Genomic DNA, 15,955 nt, shown 5'->3' with positions numbered 1-15,955 from the left:
CTGACGCAGCAAGCGGAAGGGTGCGTGTTTCTGCAGAGCCAGCAGCTGGCGCAGGCGCAGAGGCTGCCATCCTACGGACGTCAAGCTCCTAGGAGGCACGGAGGTAGGGCTGTCGCCATCTGACCCTAACCTCTTCCGGTTGCTTCCGCTGGCCCGGGTCCAGCCTCGGTGGCTAGAGCGTCGCGGGACGTTGGGCGCGAGCTGAGGACCGCCCTGAGCCCGCCGCTCGCGCCTGACGCCTTAAGGTAAAGCGAGGCCTGGAGCCCACCCTAGTGTCCCTAATGCCCGGTTTACGAGAGGAGGGTATCTTGCAGACAAGCTGCCAGCCTATGAGCCGCAGACTCTTTATGTTTTGGTCCACACAGGTTTGGGAGAGAATGAAGTAGTTGCTAGTTAAGACTGAAAAATATAAGTTTAAAAGGAAAAAAAAAAAAAAAGCTTCACAACGTGTATACAAAAGTCACCTGGCAGTACTGGACCCAGAATCTTGTATGATGTGAAACACTTAGAGCTGACCATTTCAGATGAGACAAAAGTCCTGGGATTCCCCACCGGTCTCTGTACCTCCGTGGTTTCTGAAACCATATGAAGTTGCAGCGCCTTGGGAGAGTGTGTGTTTTTGGACTAAAAAAAATGGATCCTTAAGCCGAAATCAACATCTTAACTGTCCCAGAATTGTATGCTATTAAATACGTCTTTGGGGACCACCGGTTCTTTTAAAAGTTATGTAGAAAAGAAATGAAAGATGATCATTAGTATACAGTGAGGTACATGGTAGGTGGACAGTAGTTTCTTGAAAAGAGTGAAGTGGAAGCTGTGGATCACACCTGGAGAAATAAAGAACTGATAAAGTAGAGATGGTACCTGGAAGTAACTGAGGAGATCTGTTGGGAACTAAAAGGGCAATGTGGTGTTGCCATGATCTTAGATGGGAGACTTGAGCAGCCTAAAGCCAATGGGAGAGAGTAAAGGCTTTCCAGTACAGTAGAGAGGAGTACTGTCTCTCAGAATAGTAGGACAGTCAGGTGACATCCAGATAGAGGATATCTAGTGTTGGCATAGAATTGGCACCTTTTTTTTTTTAAATAAGAGAATCACTTTTAAAAAGGCAGAGAGGAGGAAGGAAGTAGGGCTTGCAGATGCAGGTAACTTTATGTTATTACTGGAATGAAGTCGAAGGGATTTTCTTGGTGCCTTCAGATTTCACTGTTTAGAAGGAAAATAAATCTGAAAGCAAGAGGAAAAAGTAGGGAATCCGAGGCTTGAGTAGCGTGCAAGAGACTTAAAACAGCATCATGAGAAACCTCATGAGTAATTCACTAGAGCTTGTCATGAAACTTGACGCCATAAACTCTTGCTGGCATGACGTAGGACAAGTGGAAATTTCTAAATCATGAAATTATAGATCATTTTTATGGCATTGTAGTAGATGCCATTCCAAAACTGGTACTGCATCTTATGGCCTCTAGTGCTCTCACCTCATGTATGAACACATGCAGATTTAGAACTGACTCTGTGCTCTCCACCAACACATTCTTTTGTGGTATGTTTCATAGTAAAAGATATTGCCAGATAGTAAGTTATTTTATAATGATGAAGGGATGAAATCATAAAAAGAGTGTATCGGGGCTGAAGAGATGGCTTGGTAGTTTAGAGGTCTTGTGCTTGCAGAGTGCTGAGGTTGAACTCCCAGCATCCACATGGCAGCTCACAACCATTTATAACTCCAGGTCCAGGGGATCCAGCACCCTCTTTAAACCTCTTTAGGCACCAAGCATGCATGTGGTGCACATAGGTATATACAGGCAAAAGTCATACACATAAAAAATTTTAGTTTAAAGCAAAAAAAGAAGTATCAACTATAAACATGGTTAAAGCCAAATTTATAAAGTGGGTTAACTGAGAAGCTAATAGACCCACAAGGTGAGAGACAAATTGGAAGTTGAGGTAGTTGAAGATTGTTTTCTCAATAAATAAGTACCCAGAAAATCACAGAGGATATAGAGAACTTGAATAGCCCTGTCAATCATCTTGAATTAATGAACATTTATAGAGCAATCCCTATTGATTAGCAGAATAATCAGCAATTCCTATTAATGAGCAGAATTAGTATTAATTAGTGGAATATACATATTTTCCAAGTGTGTAAAGAACATTTACTAACCTAGAACATCTGGGCAATGAAAAAAGTATATTATCTGATCATAATGAATTTTAACTAGAAACTAGCAGTGTGAAAAATGTTCTGAATGGAAAAGGATAGTATCCTTTTATGTGTCCAAAAAGAAATCAAATGTAGTATTTTTGTACTAGCTGAAAATAAAAACACAGAATTTCAAAATTATGGAATGCTATTAAGCCATTAGTAGGAAATAGATCACATTTAGTGACCTTAGTGTTCATCTTTTAAAAAATCAGAGAAAATGAAACCCAAAGTAATTAAGGAAGATATATACCAAAGTGCAGTGAAACAAACAATAAATAATCAATGAAACAAGAACTGATTCTTTGAGTCAGTAGAACTTAGAAGTCCCTGGCCAAATTGAGTAAGAAAAACAAAAATTACTGAGATCACAAAGGAGGGACATGCCTTCTGAAAGGATAACTAGAGGCTATTTTGAACATTTTCCCAGGGAAGTCAACTTAGTTAAATAAGTAAATTCATTGAAAACACAAACTAAGCTTACTCAAGAAGAAATAGGTAACGCAAACAATCTAAACCTGTTAAAGCATTCACTTTCTAGATTAAAATCACTCAAAGATTTCAGACTTACATAGCTCTACTAGGAGTCCACTAAATATTTAAGACAAAAAAACTAAATCTACATGAACTTATATAGAAAATTGAAGTGTTTCTCAACTCCTACCTAACTTGGCAAAAACAATACAGGAAAGCAACAAACTAATATTTTTCACAAACATACATTTTAAAAAATTCTTTTAAAATGTTTTAGCAAAATAAGTCTGGTAAAGTTTGATTATTCTTAATCCAAAAATCCAAAACTTTTTTAAAAAAGATTTATTTATTTATTTTATGTATGTGAGTATACTGTCACTCTCTTCGGACACACCAGAAGAGAGGGTATCAGATTCCATTGCAGATGGTTGTGAGCCAGCATGTGGTTGCTAGGAATTGAACTCAGGACCTCTGGAAGAACAGTTAGTGCTCTTAACTACTGAGCCATCAATCCAGCCCAATACAAAACTTTTAAATGCCAACAATGGTGCTCAAAGAGTTTCAGGCTATTGGTGAAGCCTAATTACAGTAAAAGTCAACAGTGTTTTGGAGATGCCAGTACCATACGATGACCACCATGAACAGCAGCAGCAGTAGAGTACAGGCAGCTGGAGCCTAGAAGACAAGTTGTGTGCTACAAAGGGCAGGACTGAAGAAGTGACCCAAGCCCTTGGAGGAGCCCAGAAGATCGTGAGTTGAATCCCAGACATTGGACATTTGGAGTTTGAGTTTTGCTTTTGGTTGTGACTGTGCCCTGATACGTTTCCCTCTTGAAGGAAGAAAAGTATTTTAGTGGAGCCCACAGTTAAAAGACTTTGAACTTTTAAAAGACTTTGAATTTTAAAGATATTGGACATTTTAAGGTGATTGAACTTTTAGTATGTAAAGACTGTGGGACTTTTAAAGTAATTTAGATCTTGGGGATGAATAAGAAAGTAAGGGTTGAGGCTTAATAGTGATGTGTTTGTGTGTCAAGTTGACAAGGGGTCAATTGTACTGGCTAGTTTTGTGTGTCAAATTGACACAGGCTGGAGTTATCACAGAGAAAGGAGCTTCAGTTGGGGAAGTGCCTCCATGGGATCCAGCTGTGGGGCATTTTCTCAATTAGTGATCAAGTGGGGAGGGCCCCTTGTGGGTGGTACCACCTTTGGGCTGGTGCTCTTGGGTTCTATAAGAGAGCAGGCTGAGCAAGCCAGGGGAAGCAAGCCAGTAAGAAACATCCCTCCATGGCCTCTGCATCAGCTCCTGCTTCCTGACCTGCTTGAGTTCCAGTCCTGACTTCCTTTAGTGATGAACTGCAACATGGAAGTGTAAGCTGAATAAACCCTTTCCTCCCCAACTTGCTTGTTGGTCATGATGTTTGTGCAGGAATAGAAACCCTAAGACACTGAAGTTACCAGCTTTAGGAGTTCTCTGGTGAATTTTTGGGGTCGCTTAAGTATATGATCATATCATCTGCAAATAGTGATATTTTGACTTCTTCCTTTCCAATTTATATACCTTTGACCTCCTTTTGTTGTCTAATTGCTCTGGCTAGGACTTTGAGTACTATATTGAGTAGAGAGAGAGAGAGAGAGAGAGAGAGAGAGAGAGAGAGAGAGAGAGAGAGAGAGAGAGAGAGAGAGAGAAGTCTTGTCTGGTCCCCAATTTTAGTAGGATTGCTTCAAGTTTCTCTCCATTTAGTTTGATGTTGGCTACCAGTTTACAGTATATTGCATTCACTATGTTGAGGTATGGGCGTTGAATTCCTGATGTCTCCAAGACTTTTATCATGAAGGGATGTTGAATTTTGTCAAAAGCTTTTTCAGCGTCTAATAAAATGACCATGTGGTTTTTTTCCTTGAGTTTGTTTATATAGTAGATTATATTGATGGATTATATTGATTGATTTCTGTATATTTAACCATCCCTGCATCCCTGGGATGAAACCTACTTGATGGTGGTGAATTATTGTTTTGATGCATTCTTGGATTTGGTTGGCCAGAATTTTGTTGGGAATTTTTGCATCAATGTTCATAAGGGAAATTGGTCTGATGTCATACATATTTTAATTGTGTGGTACCTGATGTTATGTTAGCAGCATCCTCTTCAGAGTAAACCCAATCATACTGTTTGTTAACCTTGTTTCATTACTAAAGGGCTGTGCTTATGACCACACTTATACAGCTTCATCCTCCAAGTATCCTTGCTCTTACTTTCTCATCTATACACCTTGCAACCTCATTTCCCCTGTGTTAGTGACTCCATAGTCTCAAGTCCTTCATAGCCTCCTTCCTCACCTCTGATACCTGAGGGTATCCTTCCCCTGTCTCAGTAAACATGCCTAAAGCAGGGCACATTTATATTGTTGGGCCTGGACCCAAGGATTAACCTTCCTCTTGTAGTCTCAGGACCTGCTTCTCAGGAACACTTAATGTATTCTGCTTAGCCAGACATACTCCACCTTACTGCTGGTCACAGCTTCAGCCTTCTGACCATCCTTGCCACACTCTTATTCTCCCTCTCCTGATCACAGTGGAGTCTTAGAAAATACTTCCTAGTGCCTCACCTATTCATATCCTATAGCTATTGAGTGGTTCCCTGTGTTTTTACCATTGAGTCTAATGCAAAATGCAGATAGATTCTATAGCTTTACTTCAGCCCTTTGCTCCCGGGGCACAAATATCTCTCCTCCCCAGAGAATGTCCCAGATTGCATCTCACTTGTTTATCCAGTATTATTTTGGAAAAACTTAAAAACATCCCAGACGCTGTGATCTGAGGCAGTTATGGCCCTCAGGGACATTCTTGTTAGCCAAGAGATGTGCAACTCAAGGTAACTCAGGCTGACAAAGGAGCTTTTAAGGGAAACTTGGGGTCAGATTTCAGGCCCTACATGGTACCGTGCTATGCTGAGCATTAACCTTGTATCATCAGAGCTTTCCCACTGAGACAGAGAATGTATTGTTCCAATCACAGAGCTCACTGATGAGTCTGATAGTAATATTCTTATCTTATTCTGTGGATGGAAATCTGGAAAGGCTACCTTGTGAAGTGTGTCTCTTTTTGTCCCCTATACCTAGCATTTGTCTCTGCATCGAAATGGCTGAAGTCTACAGAGTTGAGACATCCCTCTGATATGCTCAGAGCTACACTTCTTCCCAGGCTGCTGTGACATCTTGGTGGCCCCACTATGTCCAGGCTCCAGACCCAGGAACAGGCAGTGGATTCTGAGGGAGACTCATCCCTATACAGGAGAAACGAGGAGGGGACGCAGAGCTCCCACCGCATGCTGGGCTTTAGTGATGCACTGCTGTCCATCATCGCCACTGTCATGGTCAGTGTGGGGCCCACCTCAAACCTGCCACTTATTTCTGTAGCATCCTCAGATGCCCAAACCATTCATGTAGGTGGAGGCTGCCCAGCAATGGTCAAGAGCCCACATACTTTCTACCTCTGAGGATCCCCAGCCCAAGAAGTATCTCTTGGTTATTTTTGTCTTTGTTCCTTTAGATCCTGCCTGTGACCCACACAGAGATCTCACCAGAACAGGTAAAAGGAAAAGTCTGGTTTGTACAATGGGCCAGTAAGAAAATCTGACCTGGACATGGGGAGCCAACCCCCAAATCTGTAGGCAGCAGAGCCCAAGGCAGAGAATTTACTGAGTGGGCAGGACATCTATGCTTCCTCAGAGAGGGATATATACTCAGAGCAGGGGGGCAGGGCTCAAGCACAGGCTCTGGCAAAGGAGGTTTTATTTCTAGTTGGGTAAACAGGCACTGATATCCTCCACTGAGAAGAAGAGGAACCATGCCCACCCAGACTTCCACCAAGCCATCCTATATGGGTAACAAAGAGCTTTTCTAAAAGAATTTTCATTTATATCCAACTTTATGGGAGTCAGCAACATGTGGCTCTTTAGTGAAATAACTTTAAGACTTGGGCACTAAGGTGCCTTTCTTAGTTTCATTCCATGTGCTTAGCATATCACCACACAAGACTCACAAATACTACATCCTGAAGGAGGAAGACTGCAGCTCTATCCAGCCAGCCCCAACAACAGTGAGGCCTGGCTCTAGCCATACATGCAAACTGATGTAAATCTTTGGGGGAAGTCCCAGAACTGCTGAGGGTTTTCTTCTAAAGTATGGTCACAATGCTGCTGTGGTATGGGTAGGTTTGGTAGAAGCGAGGTTAGATTCAGAGCAGACAGAATGTGTTGTGCACTTTGAGACTGGGGACCTTCCTAAAGGCCTCACTGTGCTATAGGGTAAGTCTTGCCATTGTAATGACTACTGTTGTACCATGTGTTACTTTGTTCTAATAGTAGTGTTCTTTTCATACAGCAGTTTGACAAAAGTATACAGAAACTCCTAGCAACTAGGATTGCTGTCTACCTTATGACATTTCTAATCGTAACTGTGGCCTGGGCAGCACATACCAGGTAGGGAATTAGACCTTTAACACAAGGTCCTCATTGTCATGATTTACTCAGGGTTGACAAAAGACACAGACTGTTACAGTACTACAGAGATGTATTGTTCTTGGTATCTGTGGGCTGCTTGGTTCACAGGTTGTGTCCCAGGGGAGCTACCTCTTCCTACCTTGGCCTCTGGTTCTCACTCTGAGACTTATACTCAGGACAGTACAACACGGTCAAGATTGTTGCAAAGAAGTCCTGGCTCTACAATGCCACCCTCCCCCTTTTCCTGTCTCTTAGGAGAGGCAGAAAAGTGTCCACCTGCTAGACCCACTGGAAGACAAGAATAGAACATGACAGAGGAGAGAGAAAATACAAGCTTAATGTCTATGTCTCAAGGGTTTATGGTTATAAACCCTTCCCTGTATGAAAGCTGAGCCTATAGACAACATTCTGATGTCTGAGTTTTGTCCTAGGGAAGAATAAGATTCTTTAGGATCCTAGGACACAGGGCTCCATAGCTACATGAGCCCCTGACCACTGAATACCAGACAGGCAGGGACAGCAGGCTTTTATAAGAAGAGCTGGACACGTGGGTGTTACATACCTGACTACAGATTAGCATGTTCAAAGGAAATATTCCTCAGAGAATGCTCAAGGTACAGAAAGACTTGCAGATCCTAGTAAACATTTCATGACCTTCCTCTCCTCTCCTCTCTCCTCTCCTCTCCTCTCCTCTCCTCCCCTCCCCTCCCCTTCCCTGTGTGTGTGTGTGTGTGTGTGTGTGTGTGTGTGTGTGTGTGTGTGTATAGGGAGGGAGAAGCAGCATCTATGAAGTAGGTCAGATTGGCCTTGAACTCAGAAATCCTGCCTCTGGTGCCTAAGTGCTGGGATTAAAGGCATAAATTCCGCTCACTGCTATTTAAAAGTGCAGCATGTGTTTCATGTTATACACTTGCTCTCAGCAAGATGGTGATAGATGTTTCAAAACCTGGGCAGGCTTATCCCTTTGGTCTCCCTGTAACTTTAGCCAACCTTCCCTTCATGGTTCTTTCACCAGGGCCACACCCACTGTGGAACACATTGACAGGTTATGAGGCTCAGGAGCCTGTGAAGAACCTCATAGAGCTATTCTGCATCTTGCTTTGAGTTCTCTCTTATACACATGAGCTTAGAATCCCTTCGGTTCAGCTTATTAAGGAAGACTTCAGCCCAAATGAGCCTGTGTCACTGCCATGAGCTTCCTAGAGTGGGGATGGCAGGTCAGCTGAGTCCAGTCCAAAAAGAAGGCTATGTGCTTGGTGTTGGATGGGTGACATCTGAGCCATGGTCAAGTATTGTTGGGGGCAACCCTATTGTAGGGCCCTGACATGATAGGCTTTAAGATCCTTGGCAGCTCCCCCCCCCCAAAAAAAAGAGCCTTGGCAGCCTATGCTTTTGTTTTCTATTTATATTGTAGTATCTCCATACAAAACTATCTCCATTAAATAACAAATCCTAACAAGTACAGTATTTGAGATCTTTGGGGAAAAAATAAGAAAAGAGCACTTCCTTTCTTCAAACTGGATTTTAGACATAATGTCTAAAATCAGCATAATAGAGCTCTAGCTCCACATACCCGAGCCTTATTTCCAGAAAGTATGGCTGAACAAAACTCAGGGACAGGAAACTCACAGCCACACTGCTAGTCCTGCCTTTAGCAGGAATTCCCTGACAGTTAAAACGCCACCACCTCAAGACTTTCTATAGAAAGACTGTCCATAAAAGCTACTGGTGGTTTCTTCAGATTGTTTCTGCAAATGGGAAGAATGTGGAAAGGGTATGTGCTTCACATATAAAGTGTGCTTGCTTCAAGCTTTCTGACTTTCATAGAGTAGGTAGTATTTACAATTTTATAAATCACATTTTATTTTTGTGCATGTGTAGATGCATGCGTGTAAGTGTGCACCAGAATCAGGATAACTTGTAGAATTTAGTTCTTACCCCCATTCATGTGGGTCTAGGCATCAAACTCCAATACCCTGGCTTGATAGCGCCTTAGCCTAGGACGTCTCATCAGACCCACTAAGTGGTGGGATCAAAAGTGACATCATCAATGATATTTTAACTAGAAAATACTGTGGGTGATACATTTTAATTTTAATATTATGGAGCCGTATTTGAATGATGGCCCATCTTTTCTTTCTCCTAACTTTAGATTGTTCCAGGTTGTTGGAAAAATAGATGATACACTTGCCTTGCTCAACCTGGTGAGTTACTGTTGTTTTGAAAATGAGCTTAGTTATGATTTAGCCCTTCTGAAAGGTAGGAGAAGGTATGGGCTCCCTCAGCCTGGATTTTTCCATTCCTTGAAGCTCCTCAGCTGGCTCATGGGATCTATCTGTCCAGGACAGGGGCACAGGCTTTTTGGGTCTAGCCGTAAGACTGTATAGACATATTTTTGCCCTCCTGGAGTGCCCCCTTGTTCCTCACCTCGCCTTCTGGTGACTGTGACCTCCCTCCTTTCCCTTCATTACAGGCCTGTATGATGACTATCACCCTTCTGCCCTACACAGTGAGTAACGGTCATCACCCTGCACTCCTCACTGAGCACATCTGTGTGACAGTTCTCAGAAATGTAGCCCTGGCTTCAAGACCTGGACTGCAAACCACGGAGGAGAGACTTCAAGGGACTGGTAGTTGGGGCTGAGTAGAGAGGAGAGGTTAGGGCTGCTGGAGGTCAAGGCCATGAGAGGCCCTGAGGCTCTTTACTTCTACCTGCCTCTCTTCAGAGCCCTATTAATTAGCATGTCAACAAGCATCTAAAATTCTCATATAGTCCGCAGTGCCCAAGTATACAGGGCCATAATGCAGAGAATTCAGATCTAGGGGATTTTTACATAAGATTAGTGACACAGGCTTTAAAGTTCAGAAGCAGTGAGTGGAATTACTCTGTTGGAGGATTGAATATACCCAGCCCCAGCTCCAGACATTGTCCCTACACTAGGACAGTTTTCTGCTCAGTGCCCAGTTCAGAGAGAGGAAAGCTCATTATACACCATCTCAGAACCTAGCTCTGATAGCCTTTGGGGGTTTGTGGGGATTCTTTTGACAGTTTTCGTTAATGGTCACCTTCCCTGATGTGCCCCTGGGCATCTTCCTGTTCTGCACGTGTGTGATTGCCATTGGATCTGTGCAGGTAGGAACACAGTGTATGTACGCATTTGCCAGTGTCCTGATTCATGCCTCAAGTAGCCAGGTCTTCACAGTCATAGAATAGAATGAGAGTTCCAACCCCCTTCTCCTCCCCAGACTCTCAGAACATCCCAGGAGAGGAGGCTATCTAGGAGGGACACTCTTGCTCTTGACCCTTAGAAATGTATATGTTGGTTCAAGGGTTAACTGGCTGTGGCACTCCCTCTACCTGGTGATGGTGCCCTCTAGCCTGTTTTGTTTGTTTTACCACAGGCAATGATTGTGGGTTATGCCTTCCACTTCCCACATCTGCTGAATCCACAAATCCAGTGCTCTACACATAGGGACCTGTCCCGGCGGCACATCCTGCACCTAGTCCTCCGTGGCCCAGCACTGTGTTTTGTTGCAGCTGTCTTTTCCCTCTTCTTCTTCCCCTTGGTGAGTGCTGGGACTCTCAGAGGAAGTCTTATCCCAATTGAAAAGGACCTAGCTAGCAGAAGAAAGAACAGGCAGTACTGAAACAGGTTTTTCAGAGCAGGTGGGGGAAGCTGGCTTGAGCAGAGTCAACTTAAATACTATGAAGTACATGGAATTTTTAATCAAAGCATCCTAAGAATAGTGGAAAATAACAAGTGCTAGTTATTTTAAATGTTTGATATCAGGCTGGCGAGATGGTCAGTTGGTATAGGTATTTGCCACCAAACCTAATGACCTGAGTTTGATTTCTGGAACATAGGTAAAAGGAGAGAATTGGTTCTTGAAAGTTGCCCTCTGAACATCACATGCACACTGTAATATATGAGCACCCTCATACATGCACACAAACAAAAATTATATGTAATTAAAATTAAATATGTAAAAATTAATAAATGTTTGGTAAGCATTTCAAGAATATTCTGGGTTATAAACAGACTGCTGAAGGCCTGTGACTGCTACAAATGCCATACTTAGAGCCCTTTTAGCTTATCTACTTCTTTGAAAGAGATAGCATACCAGCTGAGTGGGTAGGACCCAGGGAACCCAGAGCATTTATAAACTGTAACAGAGCAGAATGCTGAATGGAAAGCATCTGGCCAAGCAGACTGACCAGGGAAGCCACAGGTGAAGTGTCTTTCCAAGTCCATTCCCATATATTTCTCAGTCAGACTGCTTATCTTTTGTTGTTGAGCTATTACCATTCATTATGAATTCAATAGAAAGCACTTGGCTGGTGTGTATATGTCCCTTAGGACAGTCCTTCCTTTGGGGATTGTGCCTTTACACACAGTTCATTCCCATAAAAGACAGGTCTTTGGTTTTTCCTCTGCTACTTCTGTTGACCCTCCATCTGGGGCAGAAGAGTGGGACCAGACTTCAGGTATAAGAAGTCCCCATCCTGAGGGAAACACCCTGACCTGTTATTTCTTTCTGCAGTCATACCTGCTAATGGTGACTATCATCTTCCTCCCTCACATCAGCAAGGCTACCACCTGGTGCAAAGACAAGTTTGTGGGTAGGTAACCTTGCACAGCACTGCAGTAAGCATGTTGGAAGGTTCTACTGGAGTTCAGACTACTCCCAAGGACCACTGAGTGGGAACAAGGCATCAAGTGTGTGGTGGCTCAGGGCTTGCTCTCCTGGCCTTAGCCCATATCTGGTGGTTTGTTTGCAGGGTCCTGGCTACTTCCTACCCTTTAAGCCTCTCTGTATCACTTCCCCTCCTGGCCTGTATATTCCTGGCCCCTTGGAAAAGAGGCCAGTGGTAGCCACACTGGTCTGACAGTCCCGCAGCAAGGCTAGTTTCTTCTCCTGGCATATCTACAGGCCACAGGGAGTCTCCAGCTCACAGTGTGGAGCCATTCAGTATTGACCTGCATGCGCCCCTCAGCAAAGAGCGGGTGGAAGCTTTCAGTGACGGTGTCTACGCCATCGTGGCCACACTCCTCATCCTGGACATCTGGTGAGGACCCCAACTTGCTGCTTTGGCCCGTCTTCTAGGTAGTAGTATGTCTGAGAATGTCTTGTTCTTAGGACCTCCAGAAAGCTTTTATCAGTACCAGTCTCCCCTTAGGTGCCTGAAGCTTTATGCAGGTCCCCTCTTCCCTAAAGGACTCTCATTGCAGTTGCTCTCAGCCTGAAAGCACAGGTGCTAGGGAGAAGGACTTCTCCAAGGTTACCTTGTGCTCTCTATCCCAGAGATATTCAGGCCTTCCCCATCTCCACACCTGTTAGGACCAGCTCGCCTATGTGGCCCAGCTCCAATACAATTCTGTACATAGATAGTATACCAGCTCCAATACAGTACTGTACATAGATAGTATACCAGCTCCAATACAGTACTGTACACAGATAGTATACCAGCTCCAATACAATACTGTACATATATAGTATACCAGCTCCAATACAGTACTGTACATATATAGTATACCAGCTCCAATACAGTACTGTACACAGTATACCAGCTCCAATACAGTACTGTACACAGATAGTATACCAGCTCCAATACAGTTCTGTACATATATAGTATACCAGCTCCAATACAGTACTGTACACAGATAGTATACCAGCTCCAATACAATATTGTACATAGATAGTATACCAGCTCCAATACAGTACTGTACATAGATAGTATACCAGCTCCAATACAATTCTGTACATATATAGTATACCAGCTCCAATACAGTACTGTACATATATAGTATACCAGCTCCAATACAGTACTGTACATAGATACTATACCAGCTCCAATACAATTCTGTACATATATAGTATACCAGCTCCAATACAATACTGTACATATATAGTATACCAGCTCCAATACAGTACTGTACATAGATAGTATACCAGCTCCAATACAATACTGCACATAGATAGTATACCAGCTCCAATACAATTCTGTACATATATAGTATACCAGCTCCAATACAATACTGTACATATATAGTATACCAGCTCCAATACAGTACTGTACATAGATAGTATACCAGCTCCAATACAATACTGCACATAGATAGTATACCAGCTCCAATACAGTACTGTACATAGATAGTATACCAGCTCCAATACAATTCTGTACATAGATAGTATACTAGCTCCAATACAGTACTGTACACAGATAGTATACCAGCTCCAATACAATACTGTACATATATAGTATACTAGCTCCAATACAGTACTGTACACAGATAGTATACTAGCTCCAATACAGTACTGTACACAGATAGTATACCAGCTCCAATACAATTCTGTACATAGATAGTATACCAGCTCCAATACAGTACTGTACACAGATAGTATACCAGCTCCAATACAATACTGCACATAGATAGTATACTAGCTTCAATACAGTACTGTACACAGATAGTATACCAGCTCCAATACAATACTGTACATATATAGTATACTAGCTCCAATACAGTACTGTACATAGATAGTATACCAGCTCCAATACAATACTGTACATAGATAGTATACCGGATCCAATACAATACTGTACATAGATAGTATACCGGATCCAATACAATACTGTACATAGATAGTATACCAGCTCCAATACAATACTGTACATAGATAGTATACTGGATCCAATACAATACTGTACATAGATAGTATACTAGCTCCAATACAATACTGTACATAGATAGTATACTAGCTCCAATACAGTACTGTACACAGATAGTATACCAGCTCCAATACAATACTGTACATAGATAGTATACCGGATCAATACAATACTGTACATAGATAGTATACTAGCTACAATACAGTATAATACTAGAGTCTGAATGTTCACTCTTATAGCCAATAGCTCTTTCTTAGCGCCTTACCCTCCTCTAGCCTATGGTTCCTCAAACATTCCACTGCATTCTTATTTTATTAAACATGTCACAAGTCTGGTTTTAGATTTTTGCATCTGACACTATTCTTTTCCTGATACTTTTGAGTAACTTTTTCTACTATAATTTCTAAATTCTTACAGGCCAAAAGTAAATATTCATTGGTACCTGATTTCCTGAGGCCTTAGATTTACAGAACATTCCAGAGCAACCTGCTGTTGCTTCCATTCTGCAGCCAGGGTGGAAGGACTCAGTCAAGAGGCTATGGTTAGGGTAGGAATTCTAACCAATAGAAGGCTGCTACTACTAACTTATGCCTGAAGTCTAACCTTGTGTGACAGCCCTCAGGCTCTTTCCTGCCCTCACACTGTGCCCCTCCTTCTGGCTGGTTTGGAAGAAGTAGTTGGTTCCTGGGTGTCCCATCATTCATGTCCAGGTGATGGGTTCCTATCCCTTGACTCTATGCTCCAACACAGCCTGCATGACTTAGGACAGCTCTGGAGGATCTCTCCTATAGGTGTCCTACCCTCAGAAGGCTGACCCTCATCAACCAACCCGGGCCGTCTGTCAATTCTGGTTGTCAGATAGGGCCACCAGTTGGAAGAGAATATATAGGACTGGTAAAATTAACATTGTGAGTGAAGAACAATAACTGTTTAGTATGCTAAATATATGTAAGTAGCACATAGGGAACATTTTTGTGTTCTGATGATCACACATCATTAATCTCAAATTCACTTTATGATGCTTGGTCTACCCTTCTGGTCCTGTCATCTCTGGGAGGTTGTTACAAATGCCTTATGTTCATACTTCCCAGTGAGGACAATGTTCCGGATCCCAAGGATGTGCAAGAGAAATTCAGTGGCAGCCTTGTGGCTGCCCTGGGTGCATATGGGCCACAATTCCTGGCATACTTCGGCTCCTTCGCCACAGTGGGTCTGCTCTGGTTTGCTCACCATTCACTCTTCCTGCATGTTCGGAAGGCTACACAGACCATGGGGTTACTCAACATACTGTCACTGGCCTTTGTGGGTGGCCTCCCTCTGGCCTACCAGCAGACCTCAGCTTTTGCCCGGCAGCCCCGTGATGAACTTGAGCGTGTGCGTGTCAGCTGTGCCATCATCTTCTTTGCCAGCATCTTCCAGTTTGCCATCTGGACTACAGCCCTGCTGCATCAGACAGAGACACTACAGCCAGCTGTGCGATTTGGTGGGCAGGAGCATGCTTTCATGTTCGCCAAGCTTGCACTGTATCCCTGTGCCAGCCTGCTGGCCTTTGCTGCTACCTGCCTACTGAGTCGGTTCAGCACAGCCATCTTCCACCTCATGCAGATTTCAGTGCCCTTTGCGTTCCTGTTGCTCCGTCTCCTTGTACGCCTTGCTCTGGCAGGCCTTCAAGTCCTATGGGACCTGTGGCCACAGCGTCCCCAACAAGACCAGGGTGAACCCGAGACACAGTCCCAGCTCTTGCCTGCCCCCTGCTAATTCCAAGAAAGCCACTCCTGCCTATCCTGAGCATACTGTAAGGGGTCCCATGGAGATGTCTTAGTACAAGCTTATTGTGACACTGGGGCTGTGGATATATTGGCCTGGGTATTGTTTACATTGTGAAATACCAAGATCTATTTCAAGAGTATGAACATTGTTCACACTTTGCAGTGAGGGGTTTCATGGGAACTGAATTTATTTTTTTTTTTTTACCCATTTACTTTCCTCCCTTGCCCATAACAGTGCCAGGGGAATTTACCTGTCTGACTAACCTGAACAAGCCACTTTGGGCTGTCACTGAGCTCTTGTTTGAGGCAGCAGCATCCAGCCAGGATCAGAGATCT

General features: G+C 43.3%; 1 protein-coding gene across 4 annotated transcripts; it reads left to right on the top strand.

The window, feature by feature from the left end:
- Nucleotides 1–13: 13 nt before the first annotated feature.
- Nucleotides 14–15,759, top strand: Tmem175 (transmembrane protein 175). 4 transcript variants are annotated; one of them, XM_052198727.1, is made up of 11 exons: nt 14–103; nt 5,799–6,052; nt 6,229–6,267; nt 7,062–7,159; nt 9,333–9,384; nt 9,654–9,689; nt 10,230–10,313; nt 10,583–10,747; nt 11,723–11,801; nt 12,113–12,248; nt 14,942–15,759. In XM_052198727.1, the coding sequence occupies exons 2-11, from the start codon at nt 5,909–5,911 to the stop codon at nt 15,606–15,608; spliced, it is 1,500 nt and encodes a 499-aa protein (XP_052054687.1). In that variant the 5' UTR covers nt 14–103; nt 5,799–5,908; the 3' UTR covers nt 15,609–15,759. The 4 variants fall into 4 exon arrangements, with proteins under 4 accessions (XP_052054687.1, XP_052054688.1, XP_052054686.1 ...); XM_052198728.1 differs by having other exon boundaries at nt 66–245; nt 7,065–7,159; XM_052198726.1 differs by having other exon boundaries at nt 66–245.
- Nucleotides 15,760–15,955: the final 196 nt, after the last annotated feature.

Source organism: Apodemus sylvaticus, chromosome 11 (genome assembly GCF_947179515.1).
Source record: "Apodemus sylvaticus chromosome 11, mApoSyl1.1, whole genome shotgun sequence".
NCBI classification, from domain to species: Eukaryota; Metazoa; Chordata; class Mammalia; order Rodentia; family Muridae; genus Apodemus; species Apodemus sylvaticus.
This window is presented reverse-complemented; position numbering and strand designations above follow the sequence as displayed.

Coding starts and splice junctions, on each gene's coding strand:
- Tmem175 (XM_052198727.1), top strand. CDS start 5,909: ATGTCCAGGCTCCAGACCCAGGAACAGGCAGTGGATTCTGAGGGAGAC. Junction 9,385..9,653: donor CACTTGCCTTGCTCAACCTG/GTGAGTTACTGT, acceptor CCTTCATTACAG/GCCTGTATGATGACTATCAC. Junction 11,802..12,112: donor GTGCAAAGACAAGTTTGTGG/GTAGGTAACCTT, acceptor GCATATCTACAG/GCCACAGGGAGTCTCCAGCT.